The sequence below is a fragment of the Rhinopithecus roxellana genome, chromosome 12, assembly GCF_007565055.1.
Source record: "Rhinopithecus roxellana isolate Shanxi Qingling chromosome 12, ASM756505v1, whole genome shotgun sequence".
NCBI lineage: Eukaryota > Metazoa > Chordata > Mammalia > Primates > Cercopithecidae > Rhinopithecus > Rhinopithecus roxellana.
In genome coordinates, this window is record NC_044560.1 from 29,792,670 (window position 1) to 29,812,115 (window position 19,446).

Genomic DNA, 19,446 nt, shown 5'->3' on the forward strand with positions numbered 1-19,446 from the left:
CTCAGCCAGGGTGGGGCCAGTCAGAACATGGCGTAGAGACACATGGGACCTCAGAAGTGACCACCTAATACTCCAGGGGTGGCACCTGCCCAGGGGCCACAAGACTTAGAGTGAAAGGGGTTGCCGTTCGTAATCACAGCCGGTCAACAGGCATGAACCAGGACTGTCTGTCCTGGGCAGAACCCAGTCTTTGGCCAAATCCCGCCTGTTCAGTTGGCTCTGCCCCCAGAGCCATGAGATGGGGTCCCTGGGGTCCAAGGTGCCGCCTCCTGAGTGCATGGTCCAGAGCGTGGTGACAGGGCTCCCTCCCCACAAAGCAGACCTATTGCTGCCAGTACGGGGTGGGGCCTTCTCAAGGCCACCGGCAGCACAGCGTCTGCCCACTTCTCTCTGGGGCAGTGGCCATGTGCAGCTGGCTTTCCCCGCTTCTCTCTGGGGCAGTGGCCATGTGCAGCTGGTTTTTCCTGGGAGTGCAGCGAATACGGGGTCCTTTTCCTTGCCACTTAATGTTCAGCTCCCGTGTTTCATTACCAAGTGCATTTTCCACCAAAGTCCAGTAGCAAACAGACCCTGGGCTTGGAGTTCACCTGCTGTGAAAGGTGGTGTGAGGGTGTCACAGGGCTCAGCAGTTCCACTGACTGCTTCTGACCCGCCATGACCTTAGTGTCCCCTCCGTGGAGCTCTGCCACCCGTAGCTCCTGCGACCCCTCAAAGCATCTCGGCTGAGCATATTCAGCCCAGTCAGTGGGCCCATCAGCAAGGTGGGACATGAGCCCCATGCCTCGTACCTGGCAGTCCCAGGAGGCCAGTGGAGCCAAGGCGTGGTACTCTGTACCCACCAGGGCTGGGGCCCCAGGTGAGGTCACAAGGCCACGGCACTGGTTCTTCAGTGACCCTAACCTGCCTGTCTCTGTGTGTGGTCCACAGCCCGAGACCGAGGACGAGAAGAAGCGCTTTGAGGAAGGCAAAGGGCGGTACCTGCAGATGAAGGCAAAGCGACAGGGCCACACGGAGCCTCAGCCCTAGATTCCCTCCTCCTGCCGCTGGGGCCTCGAGTAGCCATGGCAACGGGCCCAGTGTCCAGTCACTTAGAAGTTCCCCCCTTGGCCAAAAACCCAATTCACATTGAGAGCTGGTATTGTCTGAAGTTTTCGTATCACAGTGTTAACCTGTACTCTCTCCTGCAAACCAACACACCAAAGCTTTATTTATATCATTCCAGTGTCAATGCTACACAGTGTTGTCCCCAGCGCTGGGAGGCATTCCGCAGAAACCCTTGGGAATGCTTCCGAGCACGCTGTAGGGTGTGGGAAGAACCCAGCACCACTAATAAAGCTGCTGCTTGGCTGGACCCACGCGTCCTGGGTAGTCATTTGTCTTGGGGGGCTGCTTTCCCAGGGATGTGGGGGCTCCCGCGGACAGTCTCAGCCCTGCCAGCACCTGTGTGTACCCTAGAACCTCAGGCACAACCACACCAATGGGTGTCCAGCTGGTGACTTGCTGGCTATGAATGCCCATTTCCCATGGGGCCCTGGTTTGGTGTCCTGGCCCCAGATACCCCAGCTCCCTGGACCTCACAGGCAGCCCTGATGCTGGGAGGATGTGGGCTCAGGGCCACACTGCCTGGTGGAAGTGCCAGCACCCCACAATCCCACGGTCTGGCTCGCAGAGGATGCCGGCTCTGAGCCTGTGTGGCTTTCCTATGAACAGGGTGGGGCTGCTCGGAAAGACTCAGAGGTGATGGTGTGGGAAGAGCCGAATGTGGCCTGGCTCAGCATGCGGGAGCCCCAACCTGACCCAGCCTCTTGCTAGAAACTGCCCAGACACCCCAACATCCTGTGTGAAGGAGCCCCCCAGCTGGCACCAGGACCCTGTGCCTGACGTGGAAACTCCCCTAGCCACTCAGGCGGGAGGCTGCCGCGATGGTTTCTGGGGCAGGGGTCTGAGGGACAGCACAAATATGTGTCAATGCCATTGGTGTGAAGCTGTGGGCATATGTGTCACTGACGTATCTATGCATGTGTGTGTGCATCTGTCTCTGCATATCTGTGAGCACGTGTGTGATGAAGGTATCGGTGCAGCACGGTTTATCTGTGTATCTGGCCCTGCCAAGGCCACTACAGGGGCCAGGACCCCACCTGCATCCACGGCTGCAAAGGAGGCTCCAACCAAGCACGCCCAGAGGTGGCATCTGGGAGAATGTTCCCGACTCGGGCTGTCCCTGAAGCCCCAACATCTGTCCTGCCGCCTGGAGAAGACTGGCCCGTCAACAGCTGCGGTCTCGCACAAGGCTCCCTCTGGCCCCTGGAGAGCGAGGACTTGGCTCCAGATGTGCAGAAACACCAGCCAAGAGCTTGGGAATCTGTCCCAGGCCCCAGTCACGGCTGACAGGCTTATTTCCTGTCTGGGAGGAGGTTGGGGGTGGGAGGGAAAAGCTCAGCCACATGAAGCTTCCGCCCCCCACCCTGCCCCTTGGCCCCTGGGCCTGGCCTCAGCCAGCCTCGGCCCCCAGCTCCACCCATGACCCATGCCAGAATGGTGCCCTGGGTTCAGAGTGATAAGGAGGCCACCCTTCCCAGCAAGCAGAAGGCCCAGGGCTGGCCACAGTGGGGCCTGAGCCCAGGGGCTCACTGAGGGGACCAGGTCCTCAAAGCACCCACATCCTTCACTTGAAGGTGGGCCCCACATCAGACTCCCTAGTTCAGTCCTGGCTCAGCCACTCATCCGTGTGGCTTTGGGCAAACCAGGCACCTAAAAACTGCCTCCCAGGGGCACCAAGCCCTTTGCAGCAGACCTCACCACAGCACGAAATAAGCCAGGGCCCCAGGGCAGCCATCAGAGGCCATCTCCCACCTGCCCCAGAGCCAGCTGAGGCCGGGCAGAGGCACTGGTGCAGGTAGTGGGTCAGCTGGGCTGGCTGAGGGGAGCCAGGCCCAGACAGAGGCATGGCTCTCCATGGCCGTGTGTGCAATCTTAACTGTGGTGTTTCTAAGTGGCATGGCTCTCGGTGGCCATAATTAAGTGTGGCGTTTCTACCGTTTCACCCCGAGTCACAGGCGAGACGTTTAGAAACACCACCCTTGATTACAGCTGCCCTGTGCCGGCCTCCCACTGCTAGTGGCCTATTGATAACCAGGGCCACCTGGAGGGGGAGCCAACCTGTCCACAGAGGGCTCACTGGGGGCACTGAGGGCCCCGGCTGCCCCAGCAACCGCAGGGAGTATAGGTAGGTGTGCATGGCCCGGGTTCCCCCTTGCCCAGTCCCACAGTTATCTGGGGCCTTTCTCTACAAACACTTCTTTTGTCTCATGGGACAGGCCCTGAGGCCCCCTAAAAGCTGTTCCAGAGACCTGGGGTGTGGGGACAGTTTAGGCAGGTGCAGGCTGTGGAGCAGCCCTGGCCGGACTGGGCAAGCTCCAAGCATCTGTTTTGGCTGCAATCGGTTTGGGTCTCCTGGTCAGGTGCCCACTTTCCTCCAGACACAGGGGCGTCTAGTCATGGATGTGTCCCAGAGGCATGGAAGGACACTATGCCAGGCAGCCCTGGAGGCCTTGTGCCCATTGTGTGTGTGGTCAGGGGCTTTCTAGAAGAGACAGGCACGATCCTCAGGAGGCGCTGTCTCAGGGCTCCCATCAAGGAGCAGAAACGGTTCCCCCTGCATGGGGCCAGCTGAGGCTGTCAGTCTATGGGTGACAGCCTGTGCTCTATGAGGAGTGGTGATGGCATGAGGGCTTCGGAGGGAGGGGAGGAGGGGCGGGAAGGACGGGAGGAGGGGAGATGGAGAGGGGTTCAGGCCCTGGGCTGCAGACACTGGCCTCTCCCGGCTGGGCGGTGGTACTCCGAGTTTCAGAACATTTCTGAGCCTGTAGGGGTGGCGGGGACCATTCGGCAGCCCGGTGGCCCATCCACTTTATTCCCTCAATGGACCCCCCAGGTCCAGGGAGCAGCGTGAATCCGTAACTGGCCCAACCTTGCCCCTCGCTGCCCCTGATCCAGACTGATTCCCAGTTCCTAGAAGCCGCTGGCCGTTGGTCCCGTGTCCTCTCCACGCCCCGGCCCGATTGTTCATCTTAGATGCGACTTCCTCCGAGAAGGCCTCCCTGAGCCCCAGCCCTGGCCTCAGGTTCTCAGTGTCCATCTCTGCCCCAGCTCCCTCTGGCCCGCGGACCCCCAGAGCTCCGGGCCTGGGTCTTGCCCCGGCGTCTAAAGGCGGCGTCGGGAGTGTGCACCGAGCCGAGCTGGGAGCCACCGGCCCAGGGTGGCTCGGCCTGGCCGCGGACGGACTCGGGGGCACGGCTGGGCTGCGGACGGACGGACGGACGGACTGACAGACCGGCAGACTGCCGCGGCTGCCTCGCCTCGGAGCGGGCGGGGGCGGGGCGGGCCGAGGGGCGGCGCGGAGGCCCCGCCGGAGACATGCGCCCTGCTCCGCCCCCCGCCCCCCGCCCCCGGCTGCCCGGCGCAGCAGCGGAGCGGCGGGAGCGGAGCGCGGCGGCGGCGGAGGCACCCAGGGGAGGGAGGGGCGGCGGGGCCGAGCCCACCGAGCGGAGCGCGCCGGCCGCCGGTGGTCGCCGCCAGCATGCCCCGGCCCACGGGCCGCTCCGCCGCCAGCCACCCTCGCGGCCCTCGGCGGCCCGCGCTCGGCCCAAAGGCGCGGGAATCGCAGCCGGAGCCGGAGGCGGGAGCAGCGAGCCGGAGCCCCGGACGCCCGAATGCAGGGTGAGCGCCGCCGCCCTGGCCCCTGGGGGCGGACGGGCCGGAGGACCCCGGGGGGAGGACATGGCGGGAAAGGAGGGGGCTTTCCGCGCCCTCTCGGTCGCGGGGTCCGTCCGAGGGGCCACGAGCGGCGCTTAGCGCTGGCACCCCCCCAACTTGGGGACCTTCGGGGTAACTTCCCCGGGGCCAGCCCCTCCCTCCGTCCCCCTGCATCGGGACCTGGCAACGCCGTCCCTGGGGGCTCTCAGGGGACGCGGGCGGGGCGGTCTGGAGATCCCGAGCCCGCCCCTGCTCAGCGCAACCCGGAGGGGTCCAGAGGCCGCAGTCCCGCCAGGTTTCCCAGGCAGTCGTTCGGACGCGCCCTCGAGGTGGGGCAGGACTCGGGGGACCCACTGGGGACCAGCACGAGAGAGCACGCGAGTCGAAGCGGGGGTTGCACGAGCCGGGGGGGGGATTAGAACCCCGGGGGGTTGGGACAGTAGGGGCGGGGACTGGGGGGGGCGTGCCGGAGATGTCCAGGTCTCGCGGTGCGCGTCCCTCCCTGGGCAACGGCCAGGCCGGGCCCCGTGGAACAGATCGGCTGCAGCGTGGGCGGAGACCGGCTTGGGGGCGGAAGCCGGGGCGCAGCCAGAGCCCGGGGAATCCTTTCAAGTTCTGGGTTCTCTTTGTTGCGCAATGGGGCCTCGCGGCCGCGCGGCCTCATTGGCCCGGAGCCGTGACGTCACGCCCCGGCCACGCCCGCGGGTCTTGCGGAGGGAGGCCGGGTGGGTCCCATTCTGGTCGCACCTGCAGTCGGCCCTGCAGTAGGCGGGGAGGTGGGACGCCAGGTCCTGAGATGCTGCGGGATGCTTTAAGTACCCTGCAGGAGAAACTTCCCAGCAGGAGACAGTGCCATCCTGGGTCCCGTCAGCACTGTGGGGATCCCAGCCTGGGGTCTGGCCCTAGTGGCCGCTTCATTCTATGAAGAATGAACAGAAAGGGTGCAATCTGTGGGTCTGTGGTCACTGCCCCAGAGCCAGAGGGACACTTTGTTCCCACACAACCAGTCCTCTTGTCACTCTGCACTTGGAACCCGGTGTCCACGCCCCGCCCCCCAGGACATTCCTCTCCCATGCCAGGACTACAGCACCCAGGAGTGCCTGTCCCCAAACTCAGCCAGGCGTGGTGGTGTGAGCCTATAGTCCCAGCTACTTGGGAGGCTGAGGTGTGAGGATCACCTGAGCCTGGGGAGGTCAAGGATACAGTGAGCCCTGTACCCTGTATCCAAACCCAGCCCTGACACTATCCTCTCCGTGTTGGCCTGAGCTTCTGCCTGAAGTATTCCCGTCTGCCGTGTGGGAACAGTGAGACCTGCCCTGCAGACCTAAGGCTCAGAAAGACCTCAGCTCTAGGGACAAAAAAAAAAAAAAAAAAAAAAAATGCCCCTTTCCCCAACAGTTTAGGGTTTGAGAGGCCAGGACTTTGGTGTCAGGCAAGTGGAGTTTGGATCCTGGCTCAGGCATGTGCTGGCCAGGGCAAAGGGCTTCACCTCTCCCTGCTTCTGCTGGACAAGCTTTACAATGGGGAAGAATTTCGGGGGCACTCACTGGAGGAGCGTGCCCGTTTACAAGAGGAGCACGTGCCCCTGCCCACAGACCTAGAACCTTTTTTTTTTCCTTTGTAAGACAGAGTCTCACTCTGTCGCCCAGGCTAGAGTACAGTGGCACAATCACGGCTCACTGTATCCTTGACCTCCCCAGGCTCAGGTGATCCTCACACCTCAGCCTCCCAAGTAGCTGGGACTATAGGCTCACACCACCACGCCTGGCCAATTTTTTATTTTTTGTACAGGCAGGTTTTCACCGTGTTGCCCAGGCTCCCAGAGTGCTAGGATTACAGGCGTGAGCCACGGCACTTCCGACCTAGAGCCTTTCCTGGCAGTAAGGCACCATTAGGCTAGACGAGAGGAAGAACTGGCACCGTGAAGGGCTGGGCTGGTTGCAGCCTGTGGCTCCTTCCTCACCACCCTGCACCAGTAATCAACACGTGGACAGGGTGGGCTGGGCTGGGCCAAGGTCACAGGGGCTAGACAGAGCCTGTTGGGCATCTGAGGGAAGGCCTCCCAGTCTCCCAGCTGAGGCGGCCCTGGGCAAGTAGAAATATATGTTGACTTGATAAGTGCATGCTGAGTCCAGTTTCCTATTTGATAGCGTAAAGACCACTGGTGTCTGCAGCCCTCTCGCCCACAGCGATTATTCACACTCTGCTCTGAACCCTCAAAAGGCTGCCAGGCACCCCAAAGGCTGGAGGTGGCCCGGTGCTCCCCTCACTCCTGAGGCTAGTCTGCCCCAGGTCCTGGACCCAGTGAATATGTATCTGCCCGCAGGTCTGAGGCTCCCCAGCACCTCCAAGCTCAGTGTCTTGGCCCATAAGAGATAGCACAAGGCTGGGCACGGTGGCTCACGCCTGTAATCCCAGCACTTTGGGAGGCCCAGACAGGCGAATCACCTGAGGTTGGGAGTTCGAGACCGGCCTGACCAACATGGAGAAACCCCGTTTCTACTAAAAATACAAAATTAACTGGGCGAGGTGGTGCATGCCTGTAATCCCAATACTTTGGGAGGCCGAGACGGGCGGATCACAAGGTCAGGAGTACGAGACCAGCCTGGCCAACATGATGAAACCCTGTCTCTACTAAAAATACAAAAATTAGCTGGGCGTGGTGGCACGTGCCTATAATCCCATCTATCCAGGAGGCTGAGGCAGGAGAATCGCTTGAACCAGGGAGTCGGAAGTTGCAGTGAGCCGAGATCATGCCACTGCACTCCAGCCTGGCAACAGACCAAGACTCCATCTCAAAAAAAAAAAAAAGGCCGGGCGCGGTGGCTCAAGCCTGTAATCCCAGCACTTTGGGAGGCCGAGACGGGCGGATCACGAGGTCAGGAGATCAAGACCATCCTGGCTAACACGGTGAAACCCCGTCTCTACTAAAAATACAAAAAACTAGCCGGGCGACCTGGTGGGCGCCTGTAGTCCCAGCTACTCGGGAGGCTGAGGCAGGAGAATGGCGTGAACCCGGGAGGCGGAGCTTGCAGTGAGCTGAGATCCGGCCACTGCACTCCAGCCTGGGCTACAGAGCGAGACTCCGTCTCAAAAAAAAAAAAAAAAAAAAAAAAAAAGCACAGCTCAGTGAGCTGGGAGGGCTTTAAGAGAGACATTTATTTAGATGGGGAGGCTTTGCTGAGTGCTTACTATGTGCCTGTCTGCATTCTAAGCACTTTCCCTGGCATAGTGCAGTAACTACCCACAACATTTTTCAAGGTAAGTATTATGTCCAGTTTACAGAGGAGAAAACTCAGGCACAAAGGAGTCACGTGACTCACTGGGAAGCTGGTCTTGGGGCCCTGCAGCCTCAGTGGAGTCCACACTCTTTCTTGCATACCATGTGGCCTCTACGCTGCACTCAGGGTGGTTTACTAGACACGGGAGGGGCTGATAGAGTCCAAGGGACCACCCTGCCTCCCACGCTGGGTCTGGGATGGGGAAGAGGAGGCTACTGTGCAAGCAGAAATCTAATAAACGTTTGGGAAGGAATTTCCCTGGCTACAGCATTCCCCCCCACCCACCCAGAAGGCCAGTGAAGGAGCCTCAATGTCGCCCAGACTAGGCTCCTTCCACGGGTCAGGGGTCTGGGCAGGTCCAGGGCAGGGGCACCAAGATGAATAAGACACATTCCTTGGGGCCTCGGAAGGTCCAGGGGAAGTCAGGCCACGGACAGACCAAAAGAACTCTGGACAAGAGGCTGGGCACCGTGGCTCATGCCTGTAATCCCAGCATTTTGGGAGGCCGAAGCAGGTGGATCACCTGAGGTCACAAGTTCGAGACTAGCCTGGCCAACATGATGAAACCTTATCTCTACTAAAAATACAAAAAATTAGCAGGGTGTTGGCGGGTGCCTGTAATCCCAGCTACTTGGAAGGCTGAGGCAGGAAAATAGTTTGAACCCAAGAGGCGGAGGTTGCAGTGAGCTGAGATCCACCCTGGGTAATGAGTAAAACTCCATCTCAAAAAACAAAAGAAAGAACTCTGGACAAGACAAGCAGGAGGCCTGCCAACTGGTGGCTGGGACATCGCTGCCTTCCCTGCCCGAGAGCCAGGGGCCTTGGCTAAGGCAACAGCGGTCCCCCACCTTGAGCTGGAGGTACTTCCTCTCTGGGGGACGTGGGGCGTGTCTGGTGCTGTAGATGCCCATGAGGACCAGAGCATGAGAAAGAGAGCAAATGAGGCTAAATGGGCCCTGGGTGAGAAGGGCCAGTTAAGTGTGATCAGAGCACAAAGTAGGCCTTCACTTGGCACTTGGCTTCTCCCATATTGCCTGCCTGGGCTGCAGCCAGAGGGCTGCCAGGCTGGGAAGGGTGAGGGAGGGACTCGCTGCCCAGCCCTCTGGCAGGATGGGTGCTTCCCTGCTCCCCTGCCACGTGCCTGCTGCCCAGCATCCTGTGTCCCTGACTCACATGGAAAGGCCATCGGCACTTCCTCTGACTTCAGAGTCAAGCTCTGGTCTGGTCTACGGGCCGTCTCCAGGCCCTTGCTGCCCAAGCCAACCAGAGCATGAGACTAGCCACTACCCCAGAGCACCCACTGTGTGCCACACCTGGGCCCAGGGCTATAGAGATGTGGCTGCTGTCCACCTCCGCCTCCCCGTGGAAGAAGAACCGCAGTCTCTTAGAGGAGAAGGTACAGCGACCTTGCCCCAGCCATACCACTGCTGTGTGGGGGCTTTAACGCCCGCCCGGGGTCTGGCTGTGGAAGACCAGCTGGGGGCTGACATAGCAGACTGCCTGCCCCCTCTCAGGGTGGTCAGGAAAGTGGTGACCAGCTTCCTTCCCCAACATGTCACTTGGGAAACGGGAGAGGGAAATAGAGGTTCAGGGGGCATGTCCTGGACATGTCCTCATGTGGCCTGATGAAGTGGAATGAAGGCAAGCGCGGCAGAGGTGTCCACTGTGGGGGGCTCTGGCATGGGCTGTGTGAGGATTCTGGAACATTTGATGACAAGAGGACTTGTTCTGAGATGGTGTCAGGGCATGCACGGGGCAAGAGTGCCCATCTGGACCCACCATGGCTGGTTCCCTGAGGATTCAGGTAACCTGGAAGGAAACCCAGATATTGAGCTTTGACCAGGAGTGGATGGAAATGAAGGAATACACACTTATTGGGTACCCCCGTATACAGCCCCTGGGTGTCAGGGACATGGGCAGGAGGGGCCTCCCCGGGGGTGGAGAGGAGGGTACAGCCTGATGTAAGCCAGGGCCAGATAGGTCATGGTGTGCTGGGGCCTTCCCTGCCTTAGGGCATTTGTGCTGCTGTAACACAGTACTTAAGACCCAGTAACTCATGACGAACAGATTTATGTCTCACCAGGTGTGGGAGCACTCGCCCTGTAATCCCAGCTACTCAGGAGGTTTAGATGTGAGGATCACTTGAGCTCAGGAGTTTGAGACCAGCCTGGGCAACATAGTGAGACTCTGTCTCTAAAATATAAAAATAAGGCAGGGCGCGGCGGCTCATGCCTGTAATCCCGGCACTTTGGGAGGCTGAAGTGGGCAAGTCACTTGAGGTCAGGAGTTTGAGACCAGCCTGGCCAACATGGTTAAACTCTGATTCTACTAAAAATACAAAAAAATTAGCCGGGCATGGTGGTACATGCATGTAGTCCCAGCCACTCGGGAGGCTGAGGCACAAGAATGGCTTGAATCCGGGAGGTGGAGGTTGCAGGGGCCGAAGGTGGTGCCACTGCACTCCAGCCTGGGTGACAGAGCAAGACTCTGTCTAAAAGAAAGAAAGAGAGAGAGAAGAATACACACATATATAAATGTGTTTTTCAAAAAAGAAAGGCTGAGAAATCCAAAATCAAGGTGCTGGCAGGTTTGGTGTCTGGCAAGGCCTGGTCTATGCTTCAAAGATGGTGCCTTGAATGCTGTGTCCTTTGGAGAGGAGCAGCACTGTTGCTCACATGGCAGAAGAGAGAAAGCTCCCTGAGAGAGAACTCACTCCCAGAAGCCCTTTTGTAAACACATTAAACCCACCCATGGCCTAATCACCTCTTAAATGTTTCATAGCCAGGCACTGTGGCTCACACCTGTAATCCCAACACTTTGGGAGGCCAAGGTGGGAGGACTGCTTGAGGCCGGGAGTTTGAGACCAACCTGGGCAACAGAGCAAGACCCCATCTCTACAAAAAAATTTAAACTAGCCAGGCAGGGCAGGGCATGGGGCTCACACCTATAATCCCAGCACTTTGGGAGGCCAAGGCAGGGGGATCACGAGGTCAGGAGTTCAAGACCAGCCTGACCAACATGGTGAAACCCCGTCTCTACTAAAAATACAAAAATTGGGCTGGGCGCAGTGGCTCAAGCCTGTAATCCCAGCACTTTGGGAGGCCGAGACGGGCGGATCACGAGATCAAGACCATCCTGGCTAACACAGTGAAACCCCGTCTCTACTAAAAAATACAAAAAAACTAGCCGGGCGAGGTGGCGGGCGCCTGTAGTCCCAGCTACTCGGGAGGCTGAAGCAGGAGAATGGTGTAAACCCGGGAGGTGGAGCTTGCAGTGAGCTGAGATCCGGCCACTGCACTCCAGCCTGGGCGACAGAGCGAGACTCCGCCTCAAAAAAATAAAATAAAATAAAATCTCAACACAAGTTTTAATTAAATTTCAACATGAGTTTTGCAGGGGACATTCAAAGTGTAGTGCTCGCCATCTCCCATCCCAAGTACCCAAGGGCTACAATGCTGTCGCCAGAGCAGAAGTCACTGAGTGCCCATTGCCACCCCCCACAGATGCTCATGGTCCCCAGCATCCCTGAGCCGCCAGGAGTGAGGGCTGCTGCTCCCCGAGACCTGGCTCCAAGGAGGATGCCACAGCCGCCTGTCAGCTCTGGTCTGCACCATGAGTGATGAGCGGCGGCTGCCTGGCAGTGCAGTGGGCTGGCTGGCATGTGGGGGCCTCTCCCTGCTGGCCAATGCCTGGGGCATCCTCAGCGTTGGCGCCAAGCAGAAGAAGTGGAAGGCCCTGGAGTTCCTGCTGTGTACGCTTGCGGCCACCCACATGCTCAACGTGGCTGTGCCCATTGCCACCTACTCCGTGGTGCAGCTGCGGCGGCAGCGCCCCGACTTCGAGTGGAATGAGGGTCTCTGCAAGGTCTTCGTGTCCACCTTCTACACCCTCACCCTGGCCACCTGTTTCTCCGTCACTTCCCTCTCCTACCACCGCATGTGGATGGTCTGCTGGCCCGTCAACTACCGGTGAGCACGTGAAGCTCTGGGGTTCCTGGGGTTCCATGCAAGCATGAAAACAAAGACATATCTGGTGTGCCCATGTGCACATAGGAGTGGCCACACCTGTGGCATGCTGGAGGGCAGGCAGGCTCAGGAGGGGCTGCTGTAAGCTGCTGGGGGCACACACGTAGCTTTGCATGGGTAGACACAAGCAGCCAATACAGAATGCTTGGAAGAGGGACGTGTGACAATGTTCATAGTATCTCCTATGCAAGGAACAAGGCCCTACCACACTGGCTGTGCCATGACTATGATGTACCGGGGGGTGTGGGGTGCCTGGGTGGTGAGGATCCCCTACAGGTCCCCAGAGGCCTGGGGAGGCCGCTGTGGGTGACGCCAGATCCCTCTGTTCCACCCTGCCCCATGCCAGGCTAAGCAATGCCAAGAAGCAGGCGGTGCACACTGTCATGGGTATCTGGATGGTGTCCTTCATCCTGTCGGCCCTGCCTGCCGTTGGCTGGCACGACACCAGCGAGCGCTTCTACACCCATGGCTGCCGCTTCATCGTGGCTGAGATCGGCCTGGGCTTCGGTGTCTGCTTCCTGCTGCTGGTGGGCGGTAGCGTGACCATGGGTGTGGTCTGCACAGCCATCGCCCTCTTCCAGACGCTGGCCGTGCAGGTGGGGCGCCGGGCCGACCACCGCGCCTTCACCGTGCCCACCATCGTGGTGGAGGATGCGCAGGGCAAGCGGCGCTCCTCCATCGATGGCTCGGAGCCCGCCAAAACCTCTCTGCAGATCACGGGCCTCGTGACCACCATAGTCTTCATCTACGATTGCCTCATGGGCTTCCCTGTGCTGGTGGGTGACAGCGTCGGGCAGGGGAGCCTGTCTCTGGGACAGCCCTGGGACTGCTCATACTCCAGGCATCAGGTGGTTGAGTCCTAAGACCCAGTCCTTTGAGATGGGCTTGATCATTGTCCCCATTTTCCAGATTTGGAAACCGAGGTTCAGAGAGGTGCAAAGACCTGCCTAGAGTAAGGGCAGCCTGGTGGGACTCGAGCCCACATCTGGCAACTGCAGGGCCCAGGGCCTTCCTGCCACAGTGAAGAAGAGTTTGCTCCCCTCACCCGAGGCCCGTTTTTTTGTTTTTGTTTTATTTTATTTATTTACTTATTTTTTTGAGACAGAGTTTTGCTCTTGTTGCCCAGGCTGGATGTGCAATGGTGCAATCTCAGCTCACTGCAACCTTTGCCTCCTGGGTTCAAGCGAGTCTCTTGCCTCAGCCTCCCAAGTAGCTGGGATTACAGGCACCCGCCACCACGCCTGGCTAATTTTTTTAATTTTTTTTATTTTTGGTAGAGACAGGGTTTCACCATGTTGGTCAGGCTGGTCTCAAACTCCTGACCTTAGGTGATCCACCTGTCTCAACCTCCCAAACTGCTGGGATTACAGGTGTGAACCACTGCATCCGGCGTCAAGGGCCGTTTGATGCAGAGGTGGGATAGCGTGCCCATGGGTTTCCTGGTGGGTCCAGGTCCCAGGATGGACAGAGGGAGCTTTGGTGCCGTAGGTGGGTAGGGGCGCTGGATCAGGAGACAGAGCAAGGCCAGGGCGGGCCTCAAATGTCTGTTGGGGAGTAGCACTTGATACTAACTTCTGGGGAAGACCAAGGTGAGGGCTGCTGTGAGAAAGGCCTTGCCAACAAGAGTCTGAGGTCCAGAGGGGCTGACTAGGGTCCTCTTGGTGAAACTGGGACCAGCTTGGCCCAAAAATGAAGTCTGGACTCAGTAGCTAACCCCTCCCCACTGCAGGACTCTATGCCCGTCCCCAAAAGGTCTGCAGTGAGACAGGGAGAGGACTGGGGTAAAGACCAGCCTGATGTGTTTCATCCAAGCAGCAGGCAAGACTGCCTCCCGAGTCACTGCAGGACATGAGGACACGGGCTCCAGAACAGTGACTGGGGGGGTGGCAGCTTCAGAGTTGGAGCCTTGATCAGGAGGCAGCCCCCACTGCCCCACCCTCAGCAGTCCTGGTTCCCTCCAGCTAAGGGTCTTCATGTGTACAGTGGGGCCTGGCGGCCCGGCCCCTGTGCGGATGGAGGGCAAGGGCTTCGTGAAACAGCAGAGACCCACGAGGCACCTCGGGAGCAGAGTGGGGGCAGTGTGGGGGAGGGGCGGGCTGGGAGGGAATTGGAGCCATCCCCGCTTCTCTTAAGGACAGGGAAGAGAGTACAGCTTGTGGGGCTACTCCATGCTGCTGTTATAAAGTGTCCAGAATCTCACCCTCTAGAGCATGGGCTGTTCATAGCCCATTTTCCAAATGAGGACACTGAACCCCAAAGAGGTTTAGCAGCTTTCTGAGGGTCACGTGGCCCACAAATGACAGAACCAACATCCCCACATCATCCACACTTTCACTCTTTTGTGGCAGTCACTTAAGTATTGCTCTTTGGGACAGAGCAATGAGGTCTCTCCTGGGAGAGGAGGAATGCAGAGTCCCTGGGCAGGGACCCAAAAGCAGGGTTAGGGCCAAGGAGGCCACTGGCTGGGAAGCGGGGGCAGAATCTTGAATAGGTTTGAAACCTGGTTCTCTAAACCTCAGTTTCCTCATCTCAAAGGGGGTGGTAGCCAGGCACAGTGATTCATACCTGTAATCCCAGCACTTTGGGAGGCCGAGGCAGGAGGATCACGAGGCTGCAGTGAGCCATGATTGAGCCACTGCACTCCAGCCTGGGTGACAGAGTGAGACTCTGTCTCAAAACAAAGCGGGGAGGAGGTGGTAATCTATGCCCCGCTTCTCTTCATAGGCAGCCAGGAGGGAGACAGAGCAGGGCCACACATTGCTGCCCAGCGGCCAGGTAGCTCCTGGAGGGTGGGGCCTCCCACTGCCAAGCTCCAGCCCTTTCCTCCCGAAAGGCACCTTCTCCTTGGCAGGTACCCACCTGTCAGACCTGCCGTACATATGGGGAGACCGAGACTCGGGGATCTTGTATGATGGTGGGGGGTCCTGCAGGTGCCAGGCCAAGCCCTGTGCCCACAGGTGGTGAGCTTCAGCAGCCTGCGGGCCGACGCCTCAGCACCCTGGATGGCGCTTTGCGTGCTGTGGTGCTCCGTGGCCCAGGCCCTGCTGCTGCCTGTGTTCCTCTGGGCCTGCGACCGCTACCGGGCCGACCTCAAGGCTGTCCGGGAGAAGTGCATGGCCCTCATGGCCAACAACGAGGAGTCAGATGACGGTGAGGATGGCCTAAGAGTGGCCCCGGGGAGAGTGGTGTCTGGGAGAGGTCACTGGGGTTGGCAAGAAAACGGCTGTCAGGCAACTCCCCTACGGTGACTTCATTCTCAACCACCAGACACCCCCTCTGTCACTCCCAAAAGTACTTGAATGTCCAAGGGACCCAAGCCAGGTTCCCACAGGGCACTCTCCTATCTGGCTTGGCTGCCCTAGGTTCCACGTAATGGGATGTTCAGGTTAACAGAGAGCAGGGTAGACATGTCTGCAAGTGCTCCAGCGGAGCTCCTGGGCTTACCCCCCAACCTCAGGGATCCCCAGCAAGCTGCCCTGGTGGCTCCTGCAGACCCAGGTCCTGTCTGGATACCATTATCAGCAATACCATGACCCTCCGCCCAGCCCTTGTTCTGTCCAGGCACTGCCAGCCCTTTGTGTGTGTTATTTAGTCCTCCCAAGGTCACCTCAGGTCCCACTCCATGTCCTAGATAAGGAACCAGTCTCAGTGAGTGAGCTCCCTGCCCAGTCTCACAGCTAAAGGGTGGCATATTTGGGATTTGAACTCAGAACCCCTCCACTTCCCTTTTCAGCTAACCAGCCCCCACCTTGTATATGTCTGTTGGGTCAGGGGGTCCCTGAGATTCCCTCCCAGATGCCCCCAAGTTTCCATGGCCCTAAGGCTCTGCCTGCCCCATTACCCCCTGCCACCCTACAGAGACCAGCCTGGAAGGTGGCATCTCCCCGGATCTGGTGTTGGAGCGCTCCCTGGACTATGGCTATGGAGGTGACTTTGTGGCCCTAGATAGGACGGCCAAGTATGAGATCTCTGCTCTGGAGGGGGGCCTGCCCCAGCTCTACCCGCTGCGGCCCCTGCAGGAGGACAAGATGCAGTACCTGCAGGTGAGCACAGGGCTGGGGGAGAGGCCGCACCTGCGGGTGGCGGGGTGTCCTGACCTCCCTGAGGCCTCTCCACTCGGAGCCCATCTCACGCCTTCTGCAGTTGCAGGGGTGGCTGTCACCATCCAAGGACATGCTGGCCAAAGGCCACACAGCCTGTGTGGGTGGGCCCCAACCGCCACCCCCATGGTCCCTGTCACCTGAATTATCTCCTGCCGGCTCAACGTCCTCAAGGAGCGCCCTCCCCAACCGACCCCAGCTATCTGGCACAGCCTTGCGGCTCGGAGAGACTGCGCCAAACCTCACGGCTCCCAGCCAGGCTGCCCCGGCGCACAGCCTGATCCCTGACCCATGGAAGGCCCTTCCCCGGGGTGGAGAAGGGTTTGTCCCCGTTTTCCAGGAGGGCAGCTCCGGGTAAAAGCCAGCCGCGTCCTGACAGGTCCCACCCACGCGGCGCTTCTCCCACGATGACGCGGACGTGTGGGCCGCCGTCCCGCTGCCCGCCTTCCTGCCGCGCTGGGGCTCCGGCGAGGACCTGGCCGCCCTGGCGCACCTGATGCTGCCCGCCGGGCCCGAGCGGCGCCGCGCCAGCCTGCTGGCCTTTGCGGAGGACGCACCCCCGTCCCGCGCGCGCCGCCGCTCGGCCGAGAGCCTGCTGTCGCTGCGGCCCTCGGCCCTGGACAGCGGCTTGTGGCGAGCCTGCGACTCGCCCCCCGGCAGCCCGCGCCGCCGCCCCGGGCCCGGCCCCCGCTCCGCCTCGGCCTCTCTGCTGCCCGATGCCTTCGCCCTGACCGCCTTCGAGTGCGAGCCACAGGCCCTGCGCCGCCCGCCCGGGCCCTTCCCCGCTGCACCTGCCGTCCCCGAAGGCACCGATCCCGGAGAGGCCCCGACGCCCCCTAGCAGCGCCCAGCGGAGCCCCAGGCCGCACCCCGCTGCGCACCCGCACGCCGGCTCTCTGCACCCTGGCCTGAGCGCATCGTGGGGCGAGCCGGGGGGGCTGCGCGCGGAGGGCGGCGGCGGCAGCACCAGCAGCTTCCTGAGCTCCCCCTCCGAATCCTCGGGCTACGCCACGCTTCACTCGGACTCGCTGGGCTCCGCGTCCTAGGACCGCCGGCGCCTCTCCATGGACGCCAGTCAGGCCAGGCCGCCCTCCAGGGCCACAGCACCAAAGACGCCCGCCTCCGCCCCGCGCGCAGACATGCACCACCCCTCCCAGGGATGAGGGGGCGTTGGCCTCGGCGTTTGTCTTCCGGCTCCTCTCAGCTGGCCTTGTCCCAAGGGCAACGGCTGCACCGGACGACTGCACTGGCACCGCATGTTCCTGGCTGAGTGAGGTCGGGCCTGGGGAGCTGAGTGACATCCCAAGTTTGGGCTTGGGTAGTGAGTGACATGTGCACGTCCAGCTGCGCCATCACCAACCCTGGGCAACAGGACATCGGGAGCAGGGAACCTGAGACAGGGCCAACGCGGGACAGAACAAAGCCCCGCCTTGGAGAGGCTGAGCTGGAGCCACTGGACTCCCCAGGGGCTTTCCACCCACGCTGCACCATAACTGCCACACCTGGAGGGGTGGGGTACAGAGGGTCTCTAAGCACAGGGGTCGTCAGAGCCCAAACAAGCTCTGATCAGGTCTCCCTGCTTCCGACCTGTCTTGCCTCAGTTTCCCCATCTGATGAGCAGGTGACCACGTTAACTCTCAGGGCTGTTTGAAGTCTCTTGGTCATAGGCCCTGGCCACTGAGTGGCCCAGGTGTGAGAGGTAGTCTAGGGCTCTCTGGCCTTTGTGGAGGTCTGTATTCAGCATGTGGCCTGGTGTGGCCCCCTAGGCCTGAGGCCTCCCACTCTCAGTGCCCCCTACCCCCTTGGGAACCCACACTCCACCCCAGCTAAGCACAACACTCTGCACCACCACCACTGGCACCTCAGCCACCTTGACCACCATTAGTGTCCCCACCCTCATTATTCTGCCATCATTGCCTGTCCCCACCACATCAGCTCCCTCCATGGCTCCCACCATGTGTGTGGTGCAGGCAGAGAGCACGAGGGCAGCAGGGCCTGGGCTTCCGTGTCCCCACGTCATCCCCAGCCTCACTCCCCACCCGTGTAGGCCTGGCCAGGAAGGGATCCTGGCAGGGGCTTCCAGGTTCTCAGCTCAAGGCCTGGCTCCAGGCAGGCATCTAACCCCTGGGAGCAATGTATTTCTTTGCCTTCCCTCCTGGGCAGACCCCTTACAGGCCTGGGTATTGCCATGGGCCCTGGGTCTTCCCAGGCTAAGGAAAACCAGGAACAGCTATAACCTTGAGCTGGTGAAATAGGGCAGATGAGAAAGCTATCTCCTCCAGACCCCTACCCCTATGCAGTGGCCCCACAATATGAAAACCTGGGGTAGTTTGCAAGGTCAGCATAGAGCCTGCCTGTGCCCAGTTCCTTCTGGCCATCAGGTGGCCAAGCCTATCTCATCACCCTTCAGATAGGGTCCCACTCCCAGAAGAAGCTGCTGGGGTGGGGTGGGAGGCTGCCTAAGCCTGTCTCTGCTTCAGAGGCCCCTCCAGTCCCTGGCTGTGGGGTAACTGGGGGTATGAGCTGTGGCCACAGGTGAGCAAGGCAGGGAAGTGCAATCCAGCCCTGGCCGCGGGAGGGGCCATCTCTGGCCAATGCTGCTGTGCCTTCAAGGACTGACAAGTTACGTAGGGGCAGAGGTCACCAGCTAGCCATTGTTTCCTCCACCTGGGGGGCGTCTGTCCACTTGTCACCTTAGGTTTTCACTCATTTGTCACCTTGGGGTTTTGCTCTGTGTTTCATATCCAATGGCAATACTTACAGGGGGACAAAGTCCCCTAAATCACTCCAGTCCTGCGGTTTTTACAAAAATAAAGGGGGGGACCCTGGGCCTGGAGTTCTCTCCCAAACTTTGTCCGGCCTCCAGGCCTGTTCGCTGCGTTTCTAAGGAACTTGACCCTGGCCTCACTGGGGAGGGAGTTGTCTTCATAGCACACCCAGAGCCAGGGATCCCTTTGTAGTTTTTTGACAACTGAGCATTTCTCTTCTGTACAGGACCCAATAAAAACTTCCTTATGATTTGCACCTGGCATTCCAAGGCTGGTTTCATGGAAAACCCTTCTACAAGTTCATAGCAGGGCTGGCCAGCTGCCCCTTAATGTCTTCCTCTGGACCCTGAGTTCTGGTAGTGTGCCATTTTTGGGGGGTTGGACTTGCTCTCTGTCTTCAGACAAATGCTCCAGTCCCACCAGCGAGTGAGGAGTGAGATGGTCCTGGAGTAACAACAGGATAAAGCAGTGGGGTGGGCTCTACAGCCCACCAGTGGAGGAAAGGCCCTGTTAGCCCA

The 19,446-nt window shown here is 59.9% G+C and overlaps 2 protein-coding genes across 4 annotated transcripts in view; both read left to right on the top strand.

The window, feature by feature from the left end:
- Positions 1-1,351, top strand: part of ACOT7 (acyl-CoA thioesterase 7) — a 134,087-nt gene extending 132,736 nt beyond the window's left edge. For both annotated transcript variants that reach the window (XM_030913115.1, XM_010357399.2), the window contains exon 9: positions 928-1,351. In XM_030913115.1, the coding sequence (XP_030768975.1) occupies positions 928-1,026 (99 nt within the window). In that variant the 3' untranslated portion in view covers positions 1,027-1,351. The remainder of the gene's footprint in view (positions 1-927) is intronic.
- A 3,099-nt stretch (positions 1,352-4,450) lies between these two features.
- On the top strand, positions 4,451-19,191 carry GPR153 (G protein-coupled receptor 153). 2 transcript variants are annotated; one of them, XM_030913221.1, is made up of 7 exons: positions 4,500-4,719; positions 11,540-12,004; positions 12,408-12,837; positions 14,786-14,836; positions 15,019-15,211; positions 15,920-16,104; positions 16,541-19,191. In XM_030913221.1, the coding sequence occupies exons 2-7, from the start codon at positions 11,649-11,651 to the stop codon at positions 17,204-17,206; spliced, it is 1,881 nt and encodes a 626-aa protein (XP_030769081.1). In that variant the 5' UTR covers positions 4,500-4,719; positions 11,540-11,648; the 3' UTR covers positions 17,207-19,191. The 2 variants fall into 2 exon arrangements, with proteins under 2 accessions (XP_030769082.1, XP_030769081.1); XM_030913222.1 differs by lacking the exon at positions 14,786-14,836 and having other exon boundaries at positions 4,451-4,719; positions 16,541-19,189.
- Positions 19,192-19,446: the final 255 nt, after the last annotated feature.